General features: G+C 43.2%; 1 protein-coding gene and 1 pseudogene across 2 annotated transcripts; both read left to right on the top strand.

Moving 5' to 3' along the window:
- Positions 1 to 5,224: 5,224 nt before the first annotated feature.
- On the top strand, positions 5,225 to 8,941 carry LOC123443329 (annotated as a pseudogene). The gene is made up of 5 exons (XR_006630627.1): positions 5,225 to 5,361; positions 5,464 to 5,553; positions 5,651 to 6,084; positions 7,175 to 7,877; positions 8,344 to 8,941. The product of XR_006630627.1 is annotated as a tropomyosin-1-like (transcript).
- Positions 8,942 to 13,192: 4,251 nt separating this feature from the next.
- On the top strand, positions 13,193 to 14,896 carry LOC123439715 (pectinesterase/pectinesterase inhibitor PPE8B-like). Its single transcript, XM_045116401.1, has 2 exons — positions 13,193 to 13,612; positions 13,971 to 14,896. Exons 1-2 carry the CDS (start codon positions 13,201 to 13,203, stop codon positions 14,651 to 14,653), a joined length of 1,095 nt encoding a protein of 364 aa, XP_044972336.1. The 5' UTR covers positions 13,193 to 13,200; the 3' UTR covers positions 14,654 to 14,896.
- Positions 14,897 to 23,876: the final 8,980 nt, after the last annotated feature.

Here is a 23,876-nt window from a genome sequence, read left to right as displayed (position 1 = left end):
GCAGAAAGTATCGGTCTACTTGTTTCGGACGTGATGCCTATAGAAACAATCATTGCATAGATATCGTCACGACTTTGCGTAGTTCTATCAATTGCTCGACTGTAATTTGTTCACCCACCGTCTATTTTCTTTCATGAGAGAAGCCACTAGTAAACACTACGGCCCCCGGGTCTATTCACATCCATCGTTTACACCTCCGCTTTTACTTTGCTTTGTTACTTTGTTGCTTTCAGTTCTCACTTGGCAAACGATCTATAAGGGATTGACAACCCCTTCATAGCGTTGGGAGCAAGTTTTTGTGTTTGTGCAGGATCTTGAGATACTCCTCCACTGGATTGATACCTTGGTTCTCAAACTGAGGGAAGTACTTACCACCGCTACGCTACATCACCCTTTCCGCTTCGAGGGAACGCCAACGCAAGGCTCCAAGGCCACGGGGGAAATCCTTTGCATACTTGCCTAGGAAGTCCCTTAAGGCGTAGCCACAGATGAAGGATTCCTGGTGCCGTTGCTGAGGAGTATCAAGCAACACTCCTATTTCTGGCGTCGTTGGAAGGTCTTTTGTTGCAGTAGCAAGCCGTCATCATCCTCTTCTTCTTCATTCTCTTCTATTAGAATCTCTCTTTCTCCGTGATTGGTCCAACAGTTATAGCTGCACATGAAACCATACGTAAACAGGTGGACGTGAATGACTCTTGACTTAGAGTAAGTTTTATCATTCTTACGGACAACACATAAAACCATCACGTTGGTTTGCCTCAGCCGCACGCAGAAAACTTTACAAACATTGCCTCAGCCGCACGTGAACTGGGGAGAGCGTCGTTCATCGTACATTCATTGCCGGTTCATCTTCATTACACAAGACCGAAAAGACCAAATTAATACAAGTTCACACGTAGAGTTCATAAACACTTACTCATAAAACAACATACAAGATTTTCTAGCTAAAGCATTTAAATGCAACAAAAAACGCGATCAAGATCGCAACTAAGGTAACAATTGATCCAACAACATAGTGTACCAAGCCTGTTTATTAACGACATATTTTCTAATCTTTCTAATATTCAAGCGCATTGCATACATCTTGATCTTGTGATCATCGATGACATCGACAACATACAACTCTAATTTCATCTTCTCTTCTTCAATTCTTTTCAATTTTTCTTTCAAATACTCGTTTTCTTTTTCAACTAAATTTAACTTCTCCACACGAGGGTTGGTTGCAATTTCCGCTCCGCATACCTCCTAGATAAAAATATCTATGTCAACTTGATGGACATAATTGTCATATAAACAAGAAATGCAACAAATAGTTATAAAAAAGAATATACCACATCTGAATCATAAAGGGGACGTGGGCCGACGGGGACGGATATCAAGACCATAAGACTACGTATAACAAACAATCATACAGGTAAGAAAACTATCTAAATCGTACACATAAGATTTTTTTGAAATAAAAAGGATAAGAACAAGAGGATCACCAAGGTGGTGCCGGCGACGAGATGGTGCGGGCGATCGACGATGGTTGGGACGGGGACAGAAAGACACTAAGTAAACCACACCTACACATATGCAAACTAAGAAGTTAATTTGAGCTCAGATTGCATATAAATAAAATAAAGTCCCACATAGTTACTCCCAAACTAAAACCCACAAATCACTATAATTATGAGCATTGCACGAGCTAATCTAGCAATGAGAGATGAAAGAAAAAAGTTGTTAACCTTTGTGAACACTTGGATGGATGGGGTGCCTCAAATCTTGACAAATGTGGGGGAAAATGGTGCATGAACTCGAATAAGGAAAGAGAACAAACGAGAGAAAGGAGAAAACAAAGATCTTGGGCTCAGGCTGGATGAAGCACTATTTATAGTGATACTTTTAGTCTCGGATGATGATACAACTCGGGACTAAAAAGATATCTCTAGTCCCGGTTTGTATTACCAACCGGGACTAATGGTCCTCGTAAGGGCCCCAACTTAACACAATCCTGCCATCTCCCTTTAGTCCCGATTGATAACACAAACTAGGACTAGAGATTCCTAATAAATCCGGACTAAAGCCTAGGCTCATGAACACTAGTGACAGCATTAGTCCAAATTTAAAAGTCAACCGGGACTAATGCTTCGACTCAAAGGCATGTTTTCTATTCGTGTGGCCGGCTAAAATCAATCAACCTGCTTGGGAAATCAACTTGGTACGTGTACGTGTATTCTTTCCTCCTGTCTCCAAATTTGATAATACGCCGGAGACAAGCAACAGTTTATTTTTGAACTTGGAGAGATGCAATAGTTCGTAGGTTGTGTTGCCATCGATCGTACGTGTTATGTGCCCGTGTTAGTGGCCGGAAGAAATCAATCACCGTTACATGTATGATCTAGCCCGTCAAAATCAATCAACCTGCTTAGGATTTAGGAACATGTACGAATAGGCATCTGGCCGGCCAAAATAAATCAACCTGTTTGGGAAATCAGCTTGGTACGTGTACATGTATTCGTTTTTATTGCGTCTAAATCTAATGATCTTCTTCAATTTTCATGACATCAGTTCGTAGATATATGTTGTAGGAGCTAAGTCATATTTATGGGACATATGACACTACAACAAGGAAACCTTTTAAATTCAACCGGATGATTTTATCTTGCATAAACCGTCTCGTACGCCCGACACGCGTCCCACGAAGGCCCACCCACCGCCCACCGGTTCCTTATCCCCAGCACGGAGAAACACAAACCGTTCATCCTTTTTCCTCATTCTTTGAACGAGATCCCTTTCCTCTATCACATTTTCTCTACTTCTCCTGTCCGTCATGGATTGGCTACCTTTCAAGCTGCTGGCCCAAATTCCATCCTCTCCATTCAAACGTTTTGCAAAGCTTGCAGTCGTGATGTGAAGCCATGAAGGGGCCGCTGTCAATGCGCTGCGCTGCGTTGCAACACCCGTCGGCTCAACCCATGGTGGGATGCGGCACTCACGGCATTGCAGGGGCACACTCGCGCGGCGTTCACCCGCGTTGTAGCGGGGGCACCGGTGCTGCCATGTAGTTCCCAACGGCGCTGCTAGCTGTATGGGAAAGGACGCCGGAGGAGGGCATCGGTGATGCAGACTGGCATCTCGCAAGACGCACTCGCGGTGCTGCAGACGACAATGGTGTGCCGCCATGGCTGCAATGGAGCGTCGCGCGAGCCTTGAAGTTTCGCCCGGGCTGCAATGAAGCGCGTCGGAGCTACAATGAAGGCAGACGGAGTTGCAATGAAGCTCCGTCATGTCTGCAATGAAACGCGTCGGAGTTGCAATGAAACTCAGTTTGGGCTGCAATGAAACTCTGTCGGGGCTTCTATGGAGCGCCGTCAGGCGTCGTCGGTGCTTCGTGCCTGTTGTGCCGCCCATGGAAGTTGTTGCACTGAAGCTTTTTGTCATGCTCAAGGTTGCCATGGAGCAGCACGCGGTGGCTCCCGGTGATGCGATGCAATGGTCGCCGGCGACGGTCACCAGCAGCTCTCACAAGTGTGTGGTGATGTTGTGTTGGTAGCTGGAGGCTCCGAGGAGCCATGTGCAAGTTAGGATGGAAGTCATGCTGTGATGCAGCCATCAGCGAATCCAGCGGCTTGAATCATCTTGTATTAGCACAAATCAACGATGGACAAGGCGACTTATTTTCTTGCGGCATCATCCGGATGATGCGTAGCATGCGCCCTACAACAAACATGTCCCGTCCGCCGGAGACAAGCAATAGTTGTTTTTTTAGCCAGAGAGATGCAATATTTCGTACCATCGCTGCTCTTGGATTGCCTTTGCTCGAGAAACAATAGAAACAACAACATATCTCTTTGTGTGCAATGGCATCAACGATGTCTATTCGTCGTTGACACTCAAACAAGGTTTACACCCCCAGTAGATCTATTTTAAAGATATTTCTAGTTGTTTATGGATGAAACACGTCATGTATATTTTTGCGTATGGACGTCCTGTTGGAATGCTACTTCGTTAAAGATTGTAACATTATCTATTAAATACTCTCTCCGTAAACTAATATAAGAGCGTTTAGATGACTACTTTAGTTACCTAAACGCTCTTATATTAGTTTACGGACGTAGTTGTTCTCAAGACAGTTAGTGCGGTTGATTTGCTTAACTAAAGTCTTTAAAGGCATGGACTGATCAAAAGCTTATAATGTCTTCGGTATTAAGTTCCAAATATCTTTTTAGAAAATATATTTTGTAGCTGGGCACTTCCTACAACTCCATGCATGTTATCTTCCAATTCAAAAGATACCAAGAATATAGAAATTAATAAATCTTGGTAAGTTAACAGCGTCTAGATTAGTATTTGAAGTCTTGAGACTTCAATACTTCTAATTTGACACATCACGACGCTGCTAACACAAGGTTTTCAATCTCGGACCTCACTGAAATAGCTGAAATTTCGGATATTTCACACATTTTAGTTTTTCGTATTTAAATTTTCATCTCATTTTAATGAATTCTAACATAATTTTTTTTTTGGAATCAATTTGATTCTGCTTTTTGAAATTTTGGGCTTAAATATATTCTGGACCCCACTGAAATATGTGAATTACACTGAAATTTTGTTGAAAACTTTAACCCGATGACCAAGTTGCCCACGATTGGGGATGCATAGAGGTGGGCGATAGAGAAGGAACTCGATGGACCAAGCAGACTGGATGGCACCACGCTCGGACAAGGCCAGGTTAGTGATCGGGCATCTCCCCTAATAACCCGTCCGTCGCTGGCGGTTTTGCAAAAAAGTCCTTCTGTTTTCTAGTATTCAACCCGCCGTCCAGATTTAAGTGAAGAAGAAAAACGTTTCGCTGATTAAAAAGAAAAACACCTCGAGCTCACCTTATCTACGCCGTCCTCCACCGCGGGATCCTCTCTCCGACAATCCGCCGCGCCACCCCTTGCCCCGCCCGCCACCCCCACCCCATCCCAAACCCACTGCCGTACGTCGCCGTCGTCACCATCCACCTCGACCCCGTCTCCCCTTACTCCCTTCTCGGCCATAAAGGCCGCCGCGATGGCTGCCGCGTAGCCCCCCGCGCGCGGGCAGCCGGATGGCCGACGGCGGCGACGGGGAGGGCGCGGGCGAGAGCTGCTGGCCGACCCCCGCCACCGCCGACTCCGGCCACGGCGGCGGCGACGGGGAGGGCGCGGGCGAGAGCTGCTGGCCGACCCCCGCCACCGCCGACTCCGACCACGGCGGCGGCGGCGGGGTGCTGCTGTCCGACGTCAGGAGGGAGATCTACGACCGCCTGCGGGCCGTCGGCAACCAGGAGGCGCTCGCCGACCCCTTCTTCAACCGCGTGCTCGAGGACAACTACCAACGCCTCCCGCCAAGGTCCGTCCTTTCCGCCCACCCCCCGTCCACGCCCGCGTTTTCACCTCACCAACACCTCTCTCTCTGTTTGTCTGTCTGTGTCCGCGCCCACCGGGGATGCAGCCACTACATCGACCTCGACGTGAGCATGGAAGCCAGGGATCCCCCACAATTACCGTTTTGATTTGGAGCCAGAGGTTTGTCCTGCTGAAGGTACTGCACAAGGAAGCAGAGGAGCATGATAATACAGTAAGCGACGGTGTGCAGGGAAGATTTCATGAGTTTAATGGATGAATGAATTTACCCTTAGGAATCGGACGTGGAAGACAGGACGGTTGTCGGGGTCGGCGCACTCGGCGAGGATCCAGCGATGGAGCAGCACGTCCTCCCGCCTTGTTCACCAGCGTTCCTGCGTGGCATAGTTCTGTAAGAATTGTCAAAAGCTCAAAAGCGAATGTTAGAAGCCTGGAGAATGAGAAGACTGATGGAACGGGAGCTTGACAGAAGGTCAAATGATTGGTCAGCCAGGCTGGCAAGATTTCAAGCCGAAGAACAGCGACTACGGGATAGAGTAATGGAGCTAGCAGAGCAGAATGTGTCATTTCAGAGAGAAGTTACTTTGTTTGAATCGAAACGAGTTGAGGCTTCTAACAAGATTAGAAGTTTGGAACTGCAAAACAAACAACTGAATGATGAGATGGAGAAAGTTAAAGGTGAGCACACCAAAAGCAGTGATATGGATATGTTAAGGGTATATGATATGCTATTAAATGTAGTATTAGGCAATGTGTTCTACTCTACTGTACATTTGGCCGTCAAGAGCCCTTTATTCTCTTGTCACCTGAGCTATCATATTTGTTCTCATGTTGACCCCTTTACCAATGACTGTTGAAGATTGTGATCCTTTTCTATTGTTTATCTTTTATCTTTATACACTTAAATTTGCAGTGAACTTTTATCTGCTTTCATCAACTATTTCCTGCACTGTCTGTAGCTTGGATATAATGGGTTGGTTCTTGGAACCTTCTCAAAGGCTGATTTGATCACCACGGTGCAGTTGATTTTTGCAGGTAAAGTTGGTGTCCCGAAGCAGCTATTTGTTAACACAGACCCATTGTCAATACCAGCTGCGGTTATGAGGGCTGGGCTATCACTTCCATTAGGTAAGTCTGCCTTAGAAGTAAGGGTGGTCTTTCTCTTTTCAGCTACCATAAGGCACTCTGTACTATAGAATCAAAATTCAGGTCACCATTGCCATCTCTCATAAGTAAATGGACATGCTTTGTCCTCTTGACTTCTGTGAAAATTTTGTATCTGCTAGAGCAAGTGATCATTTTCCATCATTTTTCCTCCATTTCTTTCCTGGTTGATCAGTTCATATGATTGTCATGTTAGTTGCAGCATGTACTTCTGTAGTCTGTACATTTGATGGATAGGTAGTAGGTTGCAGATAGCTTGAAAGATATGAATCCAATCCATGGTACACTAACTGGATTAGGTCCTCTCCAGGTAGCCTAATAATAGAAAATAAAAATGAAGGTCGATTAAGCAACAAATTATAAATTGATATGCTTTTTGTATGGCTTGATAATTCCAAGGTGTCTCTTGGATTTTATTTTTTATGTAAATTAATTGGAGTGCTCCCTGTTCTTTTTGTTGAGCCGGAATCAATGCTTTGTGTTCTGAATGAGATATAAGCAAGGCATTTCTTGCCAGATATTATGTCAGTAGTCCTGAGTTCACCCTGTATGTTCACATCATGCGCATAACACCAGTGGGCCTTCTTTAATTTTGATTTCACCCCTAGAAGCCACCCATATGCAACTGAATGTAGATCCTCAGTAGAGTTGCATGATAGCTTTACAAAAGCTGCAGAAGAAAGGGACCAAATCCAAGAATGCTTAAAATCCAAAGAAGATAACAGTAGGGCACTGCACAAGGTGATTGCAAGGTTACAAGGGGCATCTAATGAGTAGGAAAAAACAATAAATGGGCTCAGGCAAGGATTTAGTGCTGAATTAGAAAATAGATCTGTTGGAAGTAGCGAAAGCATCACCAGGATGCAAATGGAACTTTTGGGACTTACTGGAGTTGAGCAAAAGCTGAGAAAAGAAATTCAGTCCTGTAACCTTGAAGTAGAGTCTCTTCAGCAAGAGAACATAGGGATTTTAAACCGTCTACAAAGCAGTGGGAATGGATTAAGTTTATCCTCACATCATCTTGTCCTGGAACTTCACGCTAGAGTGGACAACTTGCAGATGCAAGGCTTATCGTTACTTGAAGATACTAGCTGTCTTTGTGGCAAGTTGTTGGGCGTCATGAAATCCAAGAGTGAGACAATTGGCAGTGTTGATGCACTAGCAGACATTGAATACACTCTGAAGTACCAGAACCTAAGACAAGGAATGGATTATTTAGCCCTTAGTCTGAGAAAAGTTAAATCTGTGTTGGTTGAAAAACACAATAAAGAAGACAACATAGTGGGTGTTTCTGTGGGACATGATACATTATATATTATTGTTGTTCTTGAGTAAAGTGTAAGTTGTTCACTGGTTTATCATTTTGCACTAGAGAATGACATCAAGCTAGCAACATTATTTTAGAACTAATATAGTAAAATTTGTGTTACCATGAAATGTGCTCGAGAAAAATATGTCATAATACAAATATATTATGAAGCCAAGTTGCTTAAAGAGGTACTCTATAACGTTAAAATACCGCATAATATTTATATTGGCATGGCCAGCTGAACCATGGCCAACTGATGAAACTGTAAGATGGTTTTACTATTGTACTGAGCAAAAAATGTTATTTTACCGAAATAGACTTTTTACATGGAAAATGATTTGTTTAAATAGACATGTGATCAGAATATGCTTTGTTTATGTATATTCTGCAACTCTGCATTTAGATTTAGGGTTACTTGGTTAATATTTTTGAAAGAAAAATGTCACTCTTAAGAGTATATTGTCCAGAACTTCATATCAGCGTGTTGTCGTGTAGGCAGGAAGGCATGAATTCAACGGCGAAAACTTCTATCAGGATGGGGTCCCTCTAGGCGGGAAGGCATGGACCCAACAGCAAGGACATCGATTATGATGGATTCAACCGGACTGCTCGATTACTGAATGACATAATATGGTTATGATGTGGGTTCATGGAGGTACTCTAGCCCCAACAAAACTATGACTCATCCAACCTTTTCGGGCAGGTTCACTATTCTTCAATCGTAGTGTTGCATATTCCTATTTGAATGATAGGTGGTGCATAGAATTAATGATTCAGAAAAATTATTTTTTCTTTGTTACGAACAAGTCTGCAACTCTCCCAGATAGAAGATTATCACTAAAAGAGAACAACTAATTAGTCTTGGTAGATGAAGTCAGATTGTGTACTGACATTGTGGTAATCTCTGTATCCTATTTCTTCTTGTTATTTGTGTTATTTTGCTTACACAAAATGGTCATGTTTATCTCAAATTTCTTTTGTCAATTGCCTCCAAATTAAAAAATCAGGGTAATATATAGAATGTGTATGTTCCATTACCCACAACTGTACCATTATCTTCTATTGAATAATTGGATTAATAAACTTTTCATAATCTTTTGTTGTATCTTGTAGAAGAGCAAAGTTTTACCTGCTTATAACGTGTCCCCTTCTTCCGGTAGAGTTAACTACACATGGAGGTTTGAGGAAGAGCTCGTTGGACGAATTTTTCGCCCGATGCAACGCACGGGCATTTGTACTAGTAATAACTAACATAATTAGGAAGGCATGTATGTGTTTAAATTACCTGGTCAATAATTTATTATGCAAATAGATAATTTCCACCACATGGTAACTGTTGAGGCATAATTTATGCCTAAGTAATTTTGGTGATTGATGACAGTACCGTACAGGACTAATCGTGTGTGTCAAGGTTTCAGGCAACATTCGTCAACGGCACAAGACGACACGACTCCTCTCTTCGGAAACGGAAGCATGGCGCTATCCTAGATTCTCTTCATTTGAGTCATAGAAAAGCCGTACTATTAAGAGGGGATCCGTAGTGGAAAGGTTTGGGTGGAATCTATCTTTGCACACGCACACCTCTATTTTCTCCCTTTCCTTTATCCTTGGAGCGGCCCTCGTCGTTTTGTTCTTTGCGTCTCGGCAAAATGGTCCCCAGCGGTAGTACCGCTGGTCCCAGCGGTAGTACCGCTGCAGCCAGCGGTAGTACCGCTGGCTGACGGTAGTACCGCCCCTGGTCAGCGGTAGTACCGCCAGGCTGACGGTAGTACCGCCCTGGCTGGCGGTAGTACCGCTCCAGGTGTCCTGTTCCACCTACCTAGCGGTAGTTCGTGGACGGACCCTTTTGCGAAGACTTTCTCGGCGATAGTAGTGCTTATGCACTACCAAGGGCCAGCGGTAGTACCGCTGGTGCCTGCGGTAGTACCGCTGGAAGCCCCAGCGGTAGTACCGCCAGGCAGCGGTAGTACCGCTCCTTCCCAGCGGTAGTACCGCTGGATCTCGGGCAGAGAGTGGGAAAACGGTCTGATTTCCCCCCCCACTATATAAAGGGTTCTTCTAGCTGAGGAACCCTATCTCTTACCTCTCTAAGCTCCATTGTTGCTCCACAAGCTTAAAAGTGCCCGATCTCTTTCCCTAGCCAATCAAACTTGTTGATTCTTTAGGGATTGGTTGAGAAGGCCTAGATCCACACTTCCACCAAGAGAAAAGTTGATTCCCCCACCTATCCCTTGCGGATCTTGTTACTCTTGGGTGTTTGAGCATCCTAGACGGTTGAGGTCACCTCGAAGCCATATTCCATTGTGGTGAAGCTTCGTGGTTTAGTTGGGAGCCTCCAAGCTTTGTGTGGAGTTGCCCCAACCTTGTTTGTAAAGGTTCGGTCGCCGCCTTCAAGGGCACCTATAGTGGAATCACGGTACCTTGCATCGTGCGAGGGCGTGAGGAGAATACGGTGGCCTTAGTGGCTTTTTGGGGAGCATTGTGCCTCCACACCGCTCCAACGGAAACGTTCTTCCTGTCAAAGGGAAGGAACTTCGGTAACACATCCTCGTCTCCATCGGTTCCACTTGTGGTTATCTCTAACCTTTACTTTGTATTTGCTTTTCCTTGTGACAATATCTTACTTGTCTTAATAGGTCTTGTTGATAGCTTCTATAGGGGTCACCTCTTTGTCATATTATTTGTGAACCCGTATAGTGTTTACCTTAACTTGTTAAGATTAATTAAAAAGTGGTCGTTGTCTATTCACCTCCCCCCCTCTAGCCAACCATATCGATCCTTTCAGTAACCAATATACTCTTTTAATTGTGATCAATAAAAATGTACTATAATTGTTACTATTTCTCTTTTAATTCCAAACAAGAATTCCATGCAACAAATACTAATAGAATTTCAACTTGCATATACCTATATAAAATAGTCTAGCCCGTGCGGTGGCACGGGTTGATGACTAGTACACTTAAGGGCTTGTTTGGTTCCACCTGTTCTCAAAAGGATTGGAGAAGATTAAGATAAAATTTGATTTGTAGGGGATTATATCCACTTTAATCCCTGTTAAACCCATTTTAAATCCCTGTCAAACGAACAAGGCCTAAGAGAGGATGGATTAATTGATATCACATGCACTAGCTAGCCTGCTGGAGAAAATTGAATGGTTAGCTCTTGTCTCTAGGCATATGCATCTTAGGAGGGGTTGCACCACGTAGGTGGTTACCGATTAGACGAGGCAGAAAAATCAAACATGGAAATTAGCCTGGTTGTAAGGGCTAGTATCATATATTAGTATCATGTATATTAGTATATAATATTAGTTTATAATATCATATCCATAACGCGTAGTATCATATGTTAATATCATAGAATAATTCATTTATTGTTATGCAAGACACATAATAACACATTATTTAATATGATACGGTATCATGATATGATACTCAATCCTTTATTTATTTATTTAATTATATATCACCTCATCAAAATTGTCTAGTTAACATGTATGATACTCTCATTATGAGCAGCCTTGTTCAATAAAAACCTACAACTCGGAATGAGATGACGTAACATAGTACTTCCTCCGTATTTAAATATAAGTCTTTTAAGAGATTTTACTAGAGGCCTACATACAAAGCAAAATAAATGAATCTAAACTTTAAGATATGTCTATATACGTCCGTATGTAATCCATTAGTGGAATTCCTAGAAAAACTTGTATTTTAGAAAGGGGAGAGTAGGACCTACTGTAGAGGGACGTAAATGTCTAGCTGCCATTGATGTCTCATCCGATGGCAGGAAGCTGGAATGTAGCGAGGGCCCCGTGCAGCCATGCGGCTCATAAAGGAAGCTCGATAGTGTAAGGGGAAGAAAAACCTTCAATATTCGGGGCCGTTCGCTCACCGTCGCCATTGCTGGCGCTCGACGCCGCCGCGGCGAAACCGAGCTTCGCAGCAAAAGGGGAGGAAGGGTGACTGTCGCAGCTCATCCAAATTTGTTCATGTACAAATAGCCAATGGAAGCTTGTTCGAGTGGATTTCGTCCGAAAAAAACGAAATTCCAGTGAAATTCGTCCGTTTCGTTCAAGCCCGGTAGATATGTTAGCCGGTCAAAAATTTCGGCCCTTTTTGATTTTTTTGGCCCGTTGCAGTCCCCGGCCCAGCCTGGAAGCCCTTCCCGTGAAGTAAAAGGCCTGAGTATAGCTCGTAACCCTAAACATCCTCCTATTCCCCACATCTCTTTTAGCGGCGGCGCCGTCCTCGCTCCCGATCCAGATGTGCTCACGCCGTCGCCTCCTGAGCGCAAGGCCTCGGCCAGAGGGCGCTAGCCAACCGTTCCATGTGCCTTTGTCCGACAGCTTGGTGCAGCCAGGAGTGCTGTTATGGCCATAGCTCGGTGGTCGGGCACAGGACTTGCATGCGGCGCCCGTGCGTTGCTGGCGGCCGGAACGGGACTAGGAATGAGCAGCGTGATACATGTATACTAGCTCAGGAGCTTGATGGGTAGTAAGTATTGTATCTTTCCTGTTATTTATCGAATTTCTCATTGGATTTGGCTGCAACTGGATCGAATCGTGCGTGTAAGCAATCAATTGGTTCTGTAAGTTTCTTATTTGTTCGCTTTGCTACAGGATTTCCATTTTTGGTAGATTTTCGGCCTTTTTCGTTCAAAAATTCAAATTTTGGATTAGTCTTTTCGTCCGAATTTTTTCGAAAAATTTCGAAATTTCCGAATTTCGCCCATTTCGTTTGGGGGCGGTAAAATTTGCAAAACGAAATCCAAATCCTAGTCGACAGCCTGGGTGTAGCTGACCTAGGTTGGGCATGCTACCGCCTAGCTAGCTGGTTGGCCAAGGATAGCCCGGTGCTGTACCTACTACTCGCACTGAATGAACAGTGATTATCACAATGGCCTCGATGTCGGCTTAACAAGGCAGCCATGTCCGTTTACGTTAGGAACCCATGCATGTGCCCTGCTTACTTTAGGTTGGGCGGAATCAAAATCCCGATGTTGAATCAAATCACAATCCTGGAAGAAACTAGAAACAGTAGGGATGCAAATATGGAGTATGTAGTACTTAGTTCAACCAAATGAAGTAATGTTTCAAAAACGAAGTGAATGCTGATAATTTATTTTATTTAGGTCATTTAGTTTGCTTAGGAGCTTATCAAAGCCGGACAGGGCGGCCGCCCGGGACCATGCATGCATGTTGTAGGCTTGTAGTAGTAGCTAGCTAGGGTGTTTGGCTATTATGTCCCCGAAAAATAGAAGCAGAGCCATGAGCTTCTCTGTTCTATATATATATACATGTATGGGCATGATACAATCCCATCAGCTCCTTCAAATTACACAGCTAGTGAAATGGGTACACGCAGCTCGCTTGTCCTGCTTCCCTTGGCGATCCTGCTCCTCAACAACAGCCACGCCTCAGCAGTACAAACCTTGGCTGGCGACACCATCAGCATGCCTCTCTGGGTGCATCCCAGGGAGCGGCAGCTGCTGGACTTGAAGGTCGGCGATATGCAAGTGGATATGGTCGTTTCCCAGGACGGGAGCGGTCACTTCAGCACTGTCAGCGAGGCCCTGGAAGCAGCTCGGCCGGTGAGAGGTAAGATGTACGTGATATACATAAAAGGGGGGATATATCGTGAGGAGGTGGTCATAAGGAAGAACAACATAGCCTTAATCGGTGATGGAATCAACAAGACGGTGATCACCGGCAACAAGAGCAGGCAAGGTGACGGGTGGGCCTCATATGACACGGCCGTCGTCTGTAAGTGTTTCAGTCTTTACTTGTTGCATGCATGTTTACTACTCTACTTGTCTTCATATTTGGTACTCCTAGTAGCTGCTGCTTCCCCCCGCGTTTTGTAAATACAAATCTTTTTAAAGGTTCAACTACAAATTATATATGAATGTATATAAACATACGTATTTTGAATTATGAATTAATTTATTTTGTTTTGTATGTAGTCCGTAGTAAAAAATTCTAAAAAGACTTGTATATATATTTGGGAAGGGGGTACTACGGACTACTATATTTTCTACTCCGCTACTTGCTAAGTGCTGTCTTGCTTGCATTGGCTTGGCTCAGCTTAAGCTTAAAATTTTATTTGCGCGCATGCATGCAGATGCCAAAGGCAAAATGCTCTTGGCGCGTGACCTCACAGTAGAGAATACGGCGGGCCGGGAAGCTGGTGCAGCGGTGGCTCTCAGGTCAGCCTCCAAACAGTCCGTGTTCTATCGCTGCGAGTTCAAGGGATACGAGGACACGCTGCTCGCCGACTCCAACCGCCAGTTCTATCGGGAGTGCGTTATCTCGGGAACGGTGGACTTCATTTACGGCAACGCCAAGGCCGTCTTCCAGGACTGCCTCCTCCTTGCACGTGCCCCGCTGAAAGGAAAACACAATGTTATTACAGCCCAAGGCCGCGATGGTCCTGACGGCTCGTCAGGCTTCTCGTTTCAGAACTGCAGGGTGACATCACAAGAAGATCTCAACGGCTCCGAGACCGAGACATACTTTGGTAGGCCGTGGAAGAACCACTCGCACGTGGTCTTCATGCAGTCCTTCCTCGACACCATCGTGCACCCCAGCGGATGGGTTGCATGGAACAAAACAAACGGCGACGTCCCGCCTACAGTCTTTTACGGCGAGTACGGGAACACGGGCCCTGGGGCAAACTTGAGCAAGCGTGTGCCCTGGCTCCACGTTATGGACGCCGGTCAAGCTGAGCATTACACGGTGAAGCGACTCATCCGTGGGGATGAGTGGCTCAATGCCACCGGAGTCGTTTACCAGCCTGGGCTGTAGACGACGATTAGTAAAAGCCGCACTCAAAGACTGGACTTGTGTGCGTACGTACTACGAGTATATATCTATCTGTAATAAGTGCATGCGATCCAAATAAGGGTTGAGTGAGTGGATGGGTAGAGACTAGTACTGCCAAGCTAGGTCTCAGTAGACATATGTCTATGCTATGCATGCATGCCTGCCTGCCTATGCCTGTCCTATGTGTGTGTGGCCTCTCGTGAAATAAGAGCTGTGCGCCTGTCCTATGTATGTGTGTGTGTGGCCTCTCGTCAAATAAAAGTTGTGCGCATGTCCTATGTATGTGTGTGTCTGGCCTCTCGGTAAATAAGACTTGTGTTCGCTCCTGTCCTATCTCGGACATGCATGTGCATCCTCCACATGACCTCTTGTCAAAAATAATTACTCATCTTTTGATTAATTGCCACCAACTACGGAGGTAAGAATTACCCGAGAAAAAAAAATACAATTTAGTTGAGGTAGAATCACAGTGCCTCGACGGCTAATCCTTCAAAAGGTAAGAAACAAATTAGTTGAGGTAAAATTACAGTGTGTAGAAAGAAACTTACTTTATCTACCACGTACTTCCTTTATAAACTAATATGAGAATGTTTAGATACATAAAAGGGAGGTACTCCTACAACGGCATGTAAATAAATTAGCAAGTGGAACAAGCGTCAATTTTTTTTTATGAAGTGGTAATAATTTTATGGCATGCGGAGATCGACTCGCTCCTAGAATCTACGGAGCTGAAAAACTAAGCTCTCATATTTTCAACTGTAGCTCCGCCGACTCCGCTTCCGAAGCTATGGAACGGAGCCTCTCCGAAGAGGCACTTAGAACCTGGAGAGAGACAGGCTCGGGCCCTGCATCTTACCAGCTGCCGCGTAGCCCCTCACAGTACACGCCCACCACGCAGCTACCCGCGGTGAAGGTGCCGCTCCCCTCCCGCCTGTGCAGTTGGCGCGGGGCAGCGGCGGCCCCACCGGCGTCGTGGACGTCGACGAGCAGGTCCTTGGCGGACGTCGAGAGCTGCCAGCGGTACACTCTGGTGACCGCGCTCATCCCTGTTGCCCTGCCTCCGCCGTCCGCAGGCCCCATCGCGGCAGCAAAGCCGGAGCACGCGACGTCGGAGATCATGATGGTGTACTCTCTGAAGCACTGCAAAAAGATCTAGAGTATTAAAAGAAGAGTTCATACCCAGTGGCTAGCGAGAATGAAAGTGGATGGAAAGAAGGGGTAGGGAAAAATGTTGTTTTGGCTTCTAAGTTTGTTCATCATTTTCAACATTTCTTCTTCTGAATTAGAACAACTGTTTGAACATTTTTCATTATTCCATGATAACGCACAGGTATTCAGCTAGCCGGACCTAAATTTGATATACACAAGGAGAAATAAAAAAGACATATCCAGGTTCGAATAGTGTCAATGACGCAGCATGCAGTTTCATTCAATCAAACGGTATCTCGCATACAGAGGCAGCCAAAAAGAAGGCAACAAGCATATACTAAGAGCACTGTTAGAGCATATATCTCCATATGTGGTTTTGGTAATTGATGGTAATTCCTATGAACTAATGGTTGCCTTAAGTTATATTTATAGGATTTGTCCATAGACACTTCTTGAAGTCCATCTGTTGGGTTCAAGGAGTTTATATGATGACCAAGGTGGTATTCAAGGTATTATCCAAAGAATGGTCATAGAGACACAAGGTTGATCAAGATCGTCAAACAAAGAGTAAATCAAGATGATCAACACACAAAGCATACAAGATGTACCGAGAGGGATCAAGTGATCCCATGGTATGGTAAGCATTGTCCAGTACGTATTTGTGTACTAATCCATGGTCTTCTTGAGAGTTCTATGTGGGGTTAGGTGTGTTTCCATGGGCTTGCGTCAAGAGGAAGATCTCATACAACCCATGGAGGATGACGTCAAGTGGTGGAGTATGGTGGCAATGGACTTGTGAAGATATGCTGAAGAGCGGCTCACCCATAATGTGTATGGGGGAGCAATCAACTAGTCTTCATCAAGCCAACGCAAGCAAGAAAGGTGGTCCATCTTGAGGAAGCCAAGATCATCGTCATATAGCTCAAGAGGACGAGGTGCAAGGTATAGGTTTTCCCTTGATAGGTTTTCTGTTTTAGAATAGATTGTCGTACTATCAAGGGGAGCTCTCAAGTGAGTAGCTTGATCGTATCGTTCGTTGAGAACTCAAACCATTTGCATCCTTGCATCATACTCCTTGGTTCTTGTTTGGTATTTCTCTTTATGAGTTTTAGAGCTTATGGTCATCTTCATGACACGCTCGAGTTCATAAAAAACGGAGTCCATATGCATCTTCTATGATGTTTTCGATGTTGGGAGTTTTTACCGGTCTTATTCAAAGAAGGGTTCTCACCATTTTCTTATGGGACTTTTCTCACTTGATTCTTATTGATATTTATATCAAGATTGCGTTAGCTCATGTCGTTAGCTTTCCAACAAACTAGGTTTCATTGAATTCGGAGTCCGTATGCAAAAGTTACATCAGTTTCAGTATCCAGCGGTAGTACCGCTCCTCGTGCCAGCGGTAGTGTCGCTCCTCTAGCGGTAGTACCGGCCCCAGAGCGGTAGTAATTTTTTACTACCTCTCCCTAGCGGTAGTACCGCTCCAGGAGCGGTAGTGCCGCTCCGTCGGACTGTTTTTCGTGGCCTCAGCATGGTTGGTGAACCTACCGAGCGGTAGTACCGCTCCCATGAGCGATTGAGCGGTAGTACCGCTCTGTGCGGGCTGTGAGGCTTAACGGTTGTATTTTTACCCACCTATGAAAGGGGGTATTCTTCCCCATTGAACCTTATCTCTTTAGCTCGTGTTCTTCCCCCCATTGTTGACCTTCTTCGAGCTTGCTAACTCTCAATCCCTTCAATGATTCTTGCTAGTTCTTGAGGGAAAAGAGAGAGGAGATCTAGATCCACATTTCCACCAATCACTTTCTCCTCTAAGTGAGGGGAACCCATTGGGTCTAGATCTTGGAGTTCTTCGTGTTCTTCTTCATTCTTCCTCTCATTTTTCTCTCTAGCATTAGTTGCTTTGGTGGGATTTGGGAGAGAAGGATTTGGGCACTCCGTGTGCCCTTGCCATTGCATTTGGTGCATCGGTTTGAGTTCTCCATGGTGATACGTGGAAGTGAGAAGTTGAGAAGCTTATTACCTTTGGGTACTTGGTAACCCTAGAAGCTTGGTAGTGCCTCGGATCTCAATCATTGTGGTGTAAAGCTCCGGGAAACCGTCGGGGTCTCCAATTAAGTTCTGGAGATTGCCCCGAGCATTTGTGGTCACCTCGAAGCCATATGCCATTGTGGTGAAGCTTTGTGGTGTTGTTGGGAGTCTCCAATTAAGTTGTGGAGATTGCCCCAACCTTGTTTGTACGGGTTCGGTGACCGCCCTCAAGGGTCCCTTAGTGGAATCACGGCATCTTGAATTGTGCGAGGGCGTGAGGAGACTACGGTGGCCTTAGTGGCATCTTGGGGAGCATTGTGCCTCCACACCGCTCCAACGGAGATTAGCACCCGTAAGGGTGTTAACTTCGGGATACATCATCGTCTCCGCGTGCCTCGGTTATCTATTACCCGAACCCTTTACTTATGCACTTTACTTTGTGATAGCCATATTGTTTCTTGTCATATATCTTGCTATCACTTAGTTGTTTATCTTTCTTAGCATAAGTTATTGGTGCACATAGTTGAGCCTAGTTGTTTTAGGTTTTGTGCTTGACAAAATAAACGTTAGTTTTATTCCGCATTTGTTCAAGCCTAAACCATAATTATTTTAAAGTGCCTATTCACCCCCCCCCTCTAGGAGACATCCACGTCCTTTCAATTGGTATTAGAGCTAGGTCTCTCTTTATTAGGTTTAACCACCTAGGGAGTAAGGATGTCGACTAGGGGTTTAGGATTCACTCGCACTCTTAGTTTCGATGGCACAAATTTTGATGTTTGGGTAATTCGCATGCTTAATCACTTTCGGGTCTTGGACCCAAATTTAGAGCGAATTGTAGATATGGGTTTTTGTCCTCCAAAGGATTCTCAAAATATATCTTTAGAGGATGAGAAAAACTCTTATCTCAATGCTCAAGCTTCTAATGTGTTTTTTGATGCTTTGAGCAATGTAGTTATATTTCAACTCATGCCATTCTGGGATGCTCATGAGTTGTGGACAAAGCTTCAAGATAAATATGGTATGTCCAAGATTTGTGGAAATGATTGTTCTCCCTCCACCTCCGGTCGTGTGGTCTTCTCAACTTCATATACTTCACCTACATGTGGATTGCCACAACGTAATGATATGGTGAGTAGTGGTGATCATTGCAACGATGATAGTGGATTTATTGTTGATGATCCTTCATCACTATATTATTGCAATGCTTCATCTTTGGGCATTAACACTTCGAGCACTCTAAAAAATTTACATGCTTGTGTTGATAGTCCTTGCATATCATGTAAAAACTGCTTGACTAAATCTCATGATGATATGCTTCCTATATCTTGTTGCCATGATAAAAATTTATATATTTCCTCAAGTTGTTGTGCTAACAATGTAGAGGAAATTCATCACTCCATGGAACAAGATGTGGCCTTGAATGATGCTTCAAGGGATCCTACATCATCATCTATTGTGACTCACTTTTGCCTTATGGCTAAGGCTTCAAAGGTATCTCCTACTTTGAATCCCAATATATCTCATGATGATGATGTTGATGATAATGGGGATGAGAATAATGATGAAGAGAGTGATAATATTCCATCCTTAAAAATTAAGGGTGAAATGATTTTTAAATCTCTTTATAAGAATAAACTTGCTTGTTCCAACTTCTGGGAAATCATGTCTATTGCCACTGAGGGCAAGAAATACATTGAGGAGTTGGAAGCTCATCTCAAGGAGCATGAGGCCACCATTGAGACAATGGAAGGTCATGAGCGTGAATACGCTAACGAGATCGCGGAGCTATCTCAAGCTCTTGAAAATGAACAAACCACCAAGGAATCTCTTGAGGAAACCTTTGCTATAGAATTATCTAGATTAAAGGAATCCCATGATAGAGCTCTCGAGGTGGCTAACATGATTTTAGAACTAAAAACAATAAGCTTGAAGTTGCACATGCTAAACTCGTTGAGGACTATGAGCACCTTGAAAATGGCTCAAAGGCTATTTAGAGTTCGCTCATCGAACTCACCGAGTCTCATGCTCAACTTGAAGCTTCATATGCTAAAGAGCTTGTGAAGTTGCCTTCTCCTCTTATTGTTAATAATGATGCTTGTGCTACTAATTCTACTTCTTATGAAGCATCCATTTTAAAGGAGAATGTTGAGCTAAGGGCTCAACTCGAGTTGCTATCTAGCAATTATGGGAAATTGGAAGAAAGTCATGTAATGCTCACAAGCTCTCATGATGATCTTCTAGTACCCCATAATGTGCTAAAATTATCTCATGAGGCTATTACTACCAAGGTAACATCGAGTGAGCCTCATGTGGACATTAGCACAACTTCTAGTCAAAAAGCTATATTGCCATGTGCTAGTCCTCGTAATTCATCTACTCACAATGTTGCTACATCTTGTGATGAATTACTTTTCATGCCTTGTTGCTCTAACAATGAAGCTTATACTTCCTCTCGTACTTGTGTTGATACTAACCATATTGAGGAAATCAAAGAGCTCAAGGCCCAAGTCACTTCCTTGAAGAAAGACTTGGAAAAGAGTCATGAAGGAATGTCCACATTCAACAATGTCTTGTGTGGGCAAAAATCCCCAAATGACAAATATGGACTTGGATTCAACTCCAACAAGAAGAACAAGTCCAAAAGCTTCAAGAAGAAGGGCCAAGAACAAGTCAAGAATTCGGCCAAGATTATTTGCTTCAAGTGCAAAATTGAAGGGCACCATGTTAGATCTTGCCCACTAAAGAAGAAGCCCCAAAGTCACAAGCAACAAGGGAAGAGGCCACAAGTGCACTCACATACTCAACTACAAGTTGAAGAAAGGCCCCTTCCCAAGAAGACCCAAGCCAACACTCCTCATGTTGAGAAATCAATAGGGAAGAAATTAAAGGGTAGATGTTGCTACTTATGTCGTGAGAAGGGTGACTTCGCTTCTTCTTGAACGAGAGGTAATTTATCCAACCCAATCATTATTGATGATATCTATTCACTTGGGAAGGATAAGGTTGGCAATGTGTTTGCCAAGTTTGTTGGTACTCAAAGTGGTGTCAAGAAAAGTACCATTTGGGTTGCCAAGCCTATTGTGACTAACCTCTTAGGACCCAACATGGTTGGGGACCAACAAGCTCAAACTTGATCAATAGGTGTTTGTGGAGGACATTAGAGACTTGGATACATAATGAAGAATTAAGGGGTCTTCATCATTCATATTTTCTCAAGCCAAGTCATTTGGATTATCGAGTTTCTATCTTATATCCAATGTGCCTCCTTACGGTAACTTGTACTTAAACTGTTTACATTGTTAGTTTCTTCCCCCTTTGCATGTTGTGGTTTTGTACCTTACATGTGTTTGTACATGTTGTGCTTCCAACTTTCTTATGTTGAGTAATCGAGTATGTGTATGTTGGTTTGCATAGCATGTACATGTGAGTCTTGTATTGAGCCTTTTTGCATCTTGTTTGTATCTTTGTTGGCTCTTGTGAGAGATTAATGGATTATCCCATTATGGGGGAGTGATGTGCTTTGCACACCTCACAATCCTATAAATGTGTATAGATGGGGAATACCACTTAGGATTGATATTTCAAGATTATCTAGTTTCTATGTGGTATGTCTTACTCATGAGAAATTCAAGTTCTATATGGTCCATTAATTATCTCTTGTTGGTTTTAATTTACCACTTGTTAATATTGTTGGGTTATCACATTATGGGGGAGTAATATGCTATGTGCATATTACAAGCCTAGAGAATGTGTACATTTGAGGTATTGCCACTTAGTGTTGATATTGTAAATTATCTTGTTCCTAGGTGGCATGTTTGCTCTACAAGTGTCATTTGCTTGCGTTTTATGGGTAAAGATGATCTTGGATATATTTGCGATCGACCAATGACTATCATTTCCAAAATACTTCTTGTCCTTGACAATTGGTATTCCCATCATGTGGTAGGAATTGCTAATCGTCTTTACATTGGATGTTGTGTTTCGTTTGTCTTCCTTGCCTCTTGTGGATCTATTTTAACATGTCTAGTGTTTTTATAGATATAGAGAAAGTGATGATCCCATCTTGTGAATTTTGTATTTAAATGCAAATTATATATAATGCACATCCCTTGGGGGAGCTATCCTATTTTCTTTAAAACACTCTCTTTATTCGCCCATCATAAAATCTTTTGATCCCCATCAAGTGTGTGTTGATGGGAGGCAAGTCTTGCTCTTTATGATGCTTTGTGCCATCATGAAAATTTGTCGAGGGTTTGGTTTGTTGGAACCTAGCTCTCTTTTGGAAACTAGATACCTCGTGTTTGTTTTCCTTCAATTGGTATCTTGTTTCCTTTTATTTGGCATGTGTAAATGGATATCTCATTCCTTGAGGTATCTTTTAATTGATATCCTTCAAGTGATAGTTTTTCGTTTGGTATCTTATTATCACTTGATACCTTGTCTTTTGGTGTATTATCAACTTTGTGTTGAGTTGATTCTTGAAAGCCTTGAGCATGCATATTTACTATATATAGCTTCTTTTGCTTGCTTTCTTTCTTTGACCCAATATATAGGGGAAACTCCACCTTGTCATAAATTGGCTAAAGTGTGCATGAAATTCAAATTCATATATATGTGCACATATGTATGTGGAGTTTGTCCTATGTATTGTTGGTTTTCTAACTCTTTGGTTCCAATGAGCTTGGGCACCATTTTGTTTGTTTTGTTGTTCCAGGAACAATTGGAGATGCGTTGGATGCTCGGCTCACCTATAAGGAACGTGTTGAGACCATGTGGTTATTGGAGCCAAGTTAGGATGATCAATGAACAACTATCTACTACATCAATCCAATGTTGTCTCGGTAACAAGTATCTACTTCATGCATTCATTTCTTGCAAAGGCCCAAACATGTCTTTTCTTTTCCAGGTTGCATCATGGCATGAATCTCTTGATTCGTTCTTGTAGTACTTGTTTCCTTTCTCAAAGCATCCGAACGATAATGTCTTTATTGCTAGTTGGGATGTATTTGCTGTTCGTATGTTGGAAGTTCATATTGTACAATAAGAAAATATTAGGCCATGTGCTATGCTTCCAAGCAAAGATCTTATTGATATATTTATGACTTCCTTTTGGATATCTTGTTTGTTCCTTCTTGTAACCATTTCGTGTGTACATCCTTCTTTGTGGATATATATCATCATGATTGTCTTCTACTTAGAATCTTTTACACATGAGAGAAGTTACATCTCTAATTGATATCCTCTTTTCTTTCACGTCCACCGTTGCATTTCCTTTTTCAGTTTTTGGTGGCCTCGTGAAAGGATTTGTCTTGAGTGTGTATCTTATTTTCCTACATCTTGATGCACTCTTTGGCCGTGAATATTATTTTTCTTCATGCTTGTCTTGATGAGGGTTTTCCCATTTCGATTGGTATCCCTCCTCTTGACAAGGTTCTTATTTCCTATCTTCACCATGGGTTGTCACAAGCGTTGGTTCTTATTTTGTTTAATAGCAAGCTTGTGAACCCATTTTATAGTGTATGTGTGTGTGGGAATGATATGTCTTGCAATTTGTGTCTCATTTCATCAAGACTATGTTGATGAGTAATGCTCATCCTTATCTTAGTCTTCTCAAGTGCTTTGTCGTGACTCACACACATTATTTTGGTTGAGCCTATTCTTAATTTGCTTCTTTTACATGTGGCTCAACCATTTGTTTTGTGCAAGTGATATTCTTATTGTCTCATTTATCTTCTTGCACTCGTTGTGTGTTTTTATTAATTTGGGGGGGGGGGGCAACGATCCTATTTTGTGCACTTGTATCAAATACAAAAATCTCTTATTAGTGCACAAATCATGGGGAGCTTCTCTAGTTTTGATAAAACACTATGTTGCCTTTATCTTAATATCTTTTATTCATGTGGTTCGAAGGACCATATGGTTGTTTGTTCCATCTGGTATCTTTTGATTGCTTGCCTCTATTTTTGTATGTCTTTGTGCGATACGATCCTTTTATTTGCAATCTTTGGGTCCTCAATATAGTTTG

The sequence above is a fragment of the Hordeum vulgare genome, chromosome 3H (assembly GCF_904849725.1).
Source record: "Hordeum vulgare subsp. vulgare chromosome 3H, MorexV3_pseudomolecules_assembly, whole genome shotgun sequence".
In the NCBI taxonomy this organism is placed as follows: Eukaryota; Viridiplantae; Streptophyta; class Magnoliopsida; order Poales; family Poaceae; genus Hordeum; species Hordeum vulgare.
The sequence above is the reverse complement of the archived record's forward strand: the minus strand, read 5'-3'. Positions and strand labels throughout refer to the sequence as shown.

Bases quoted from the DNA above. Each gene is read 5' to 3' on its own strand.
- LOC123439715 (XM_045116401.1), top strand. From the start codon at position 13,201: ATGGGTACACGCAGCTCGCTTGTCCTGCTTCCCTTGGCGATCCTGCTC. The intron at 13,613-13,970 runs GTAAGTGTTTCA...GCATGCATGCAG, and splicing joins ATATGACACGGCCGTCGTCT to ATGCCAAAGGCAAAATGCTC.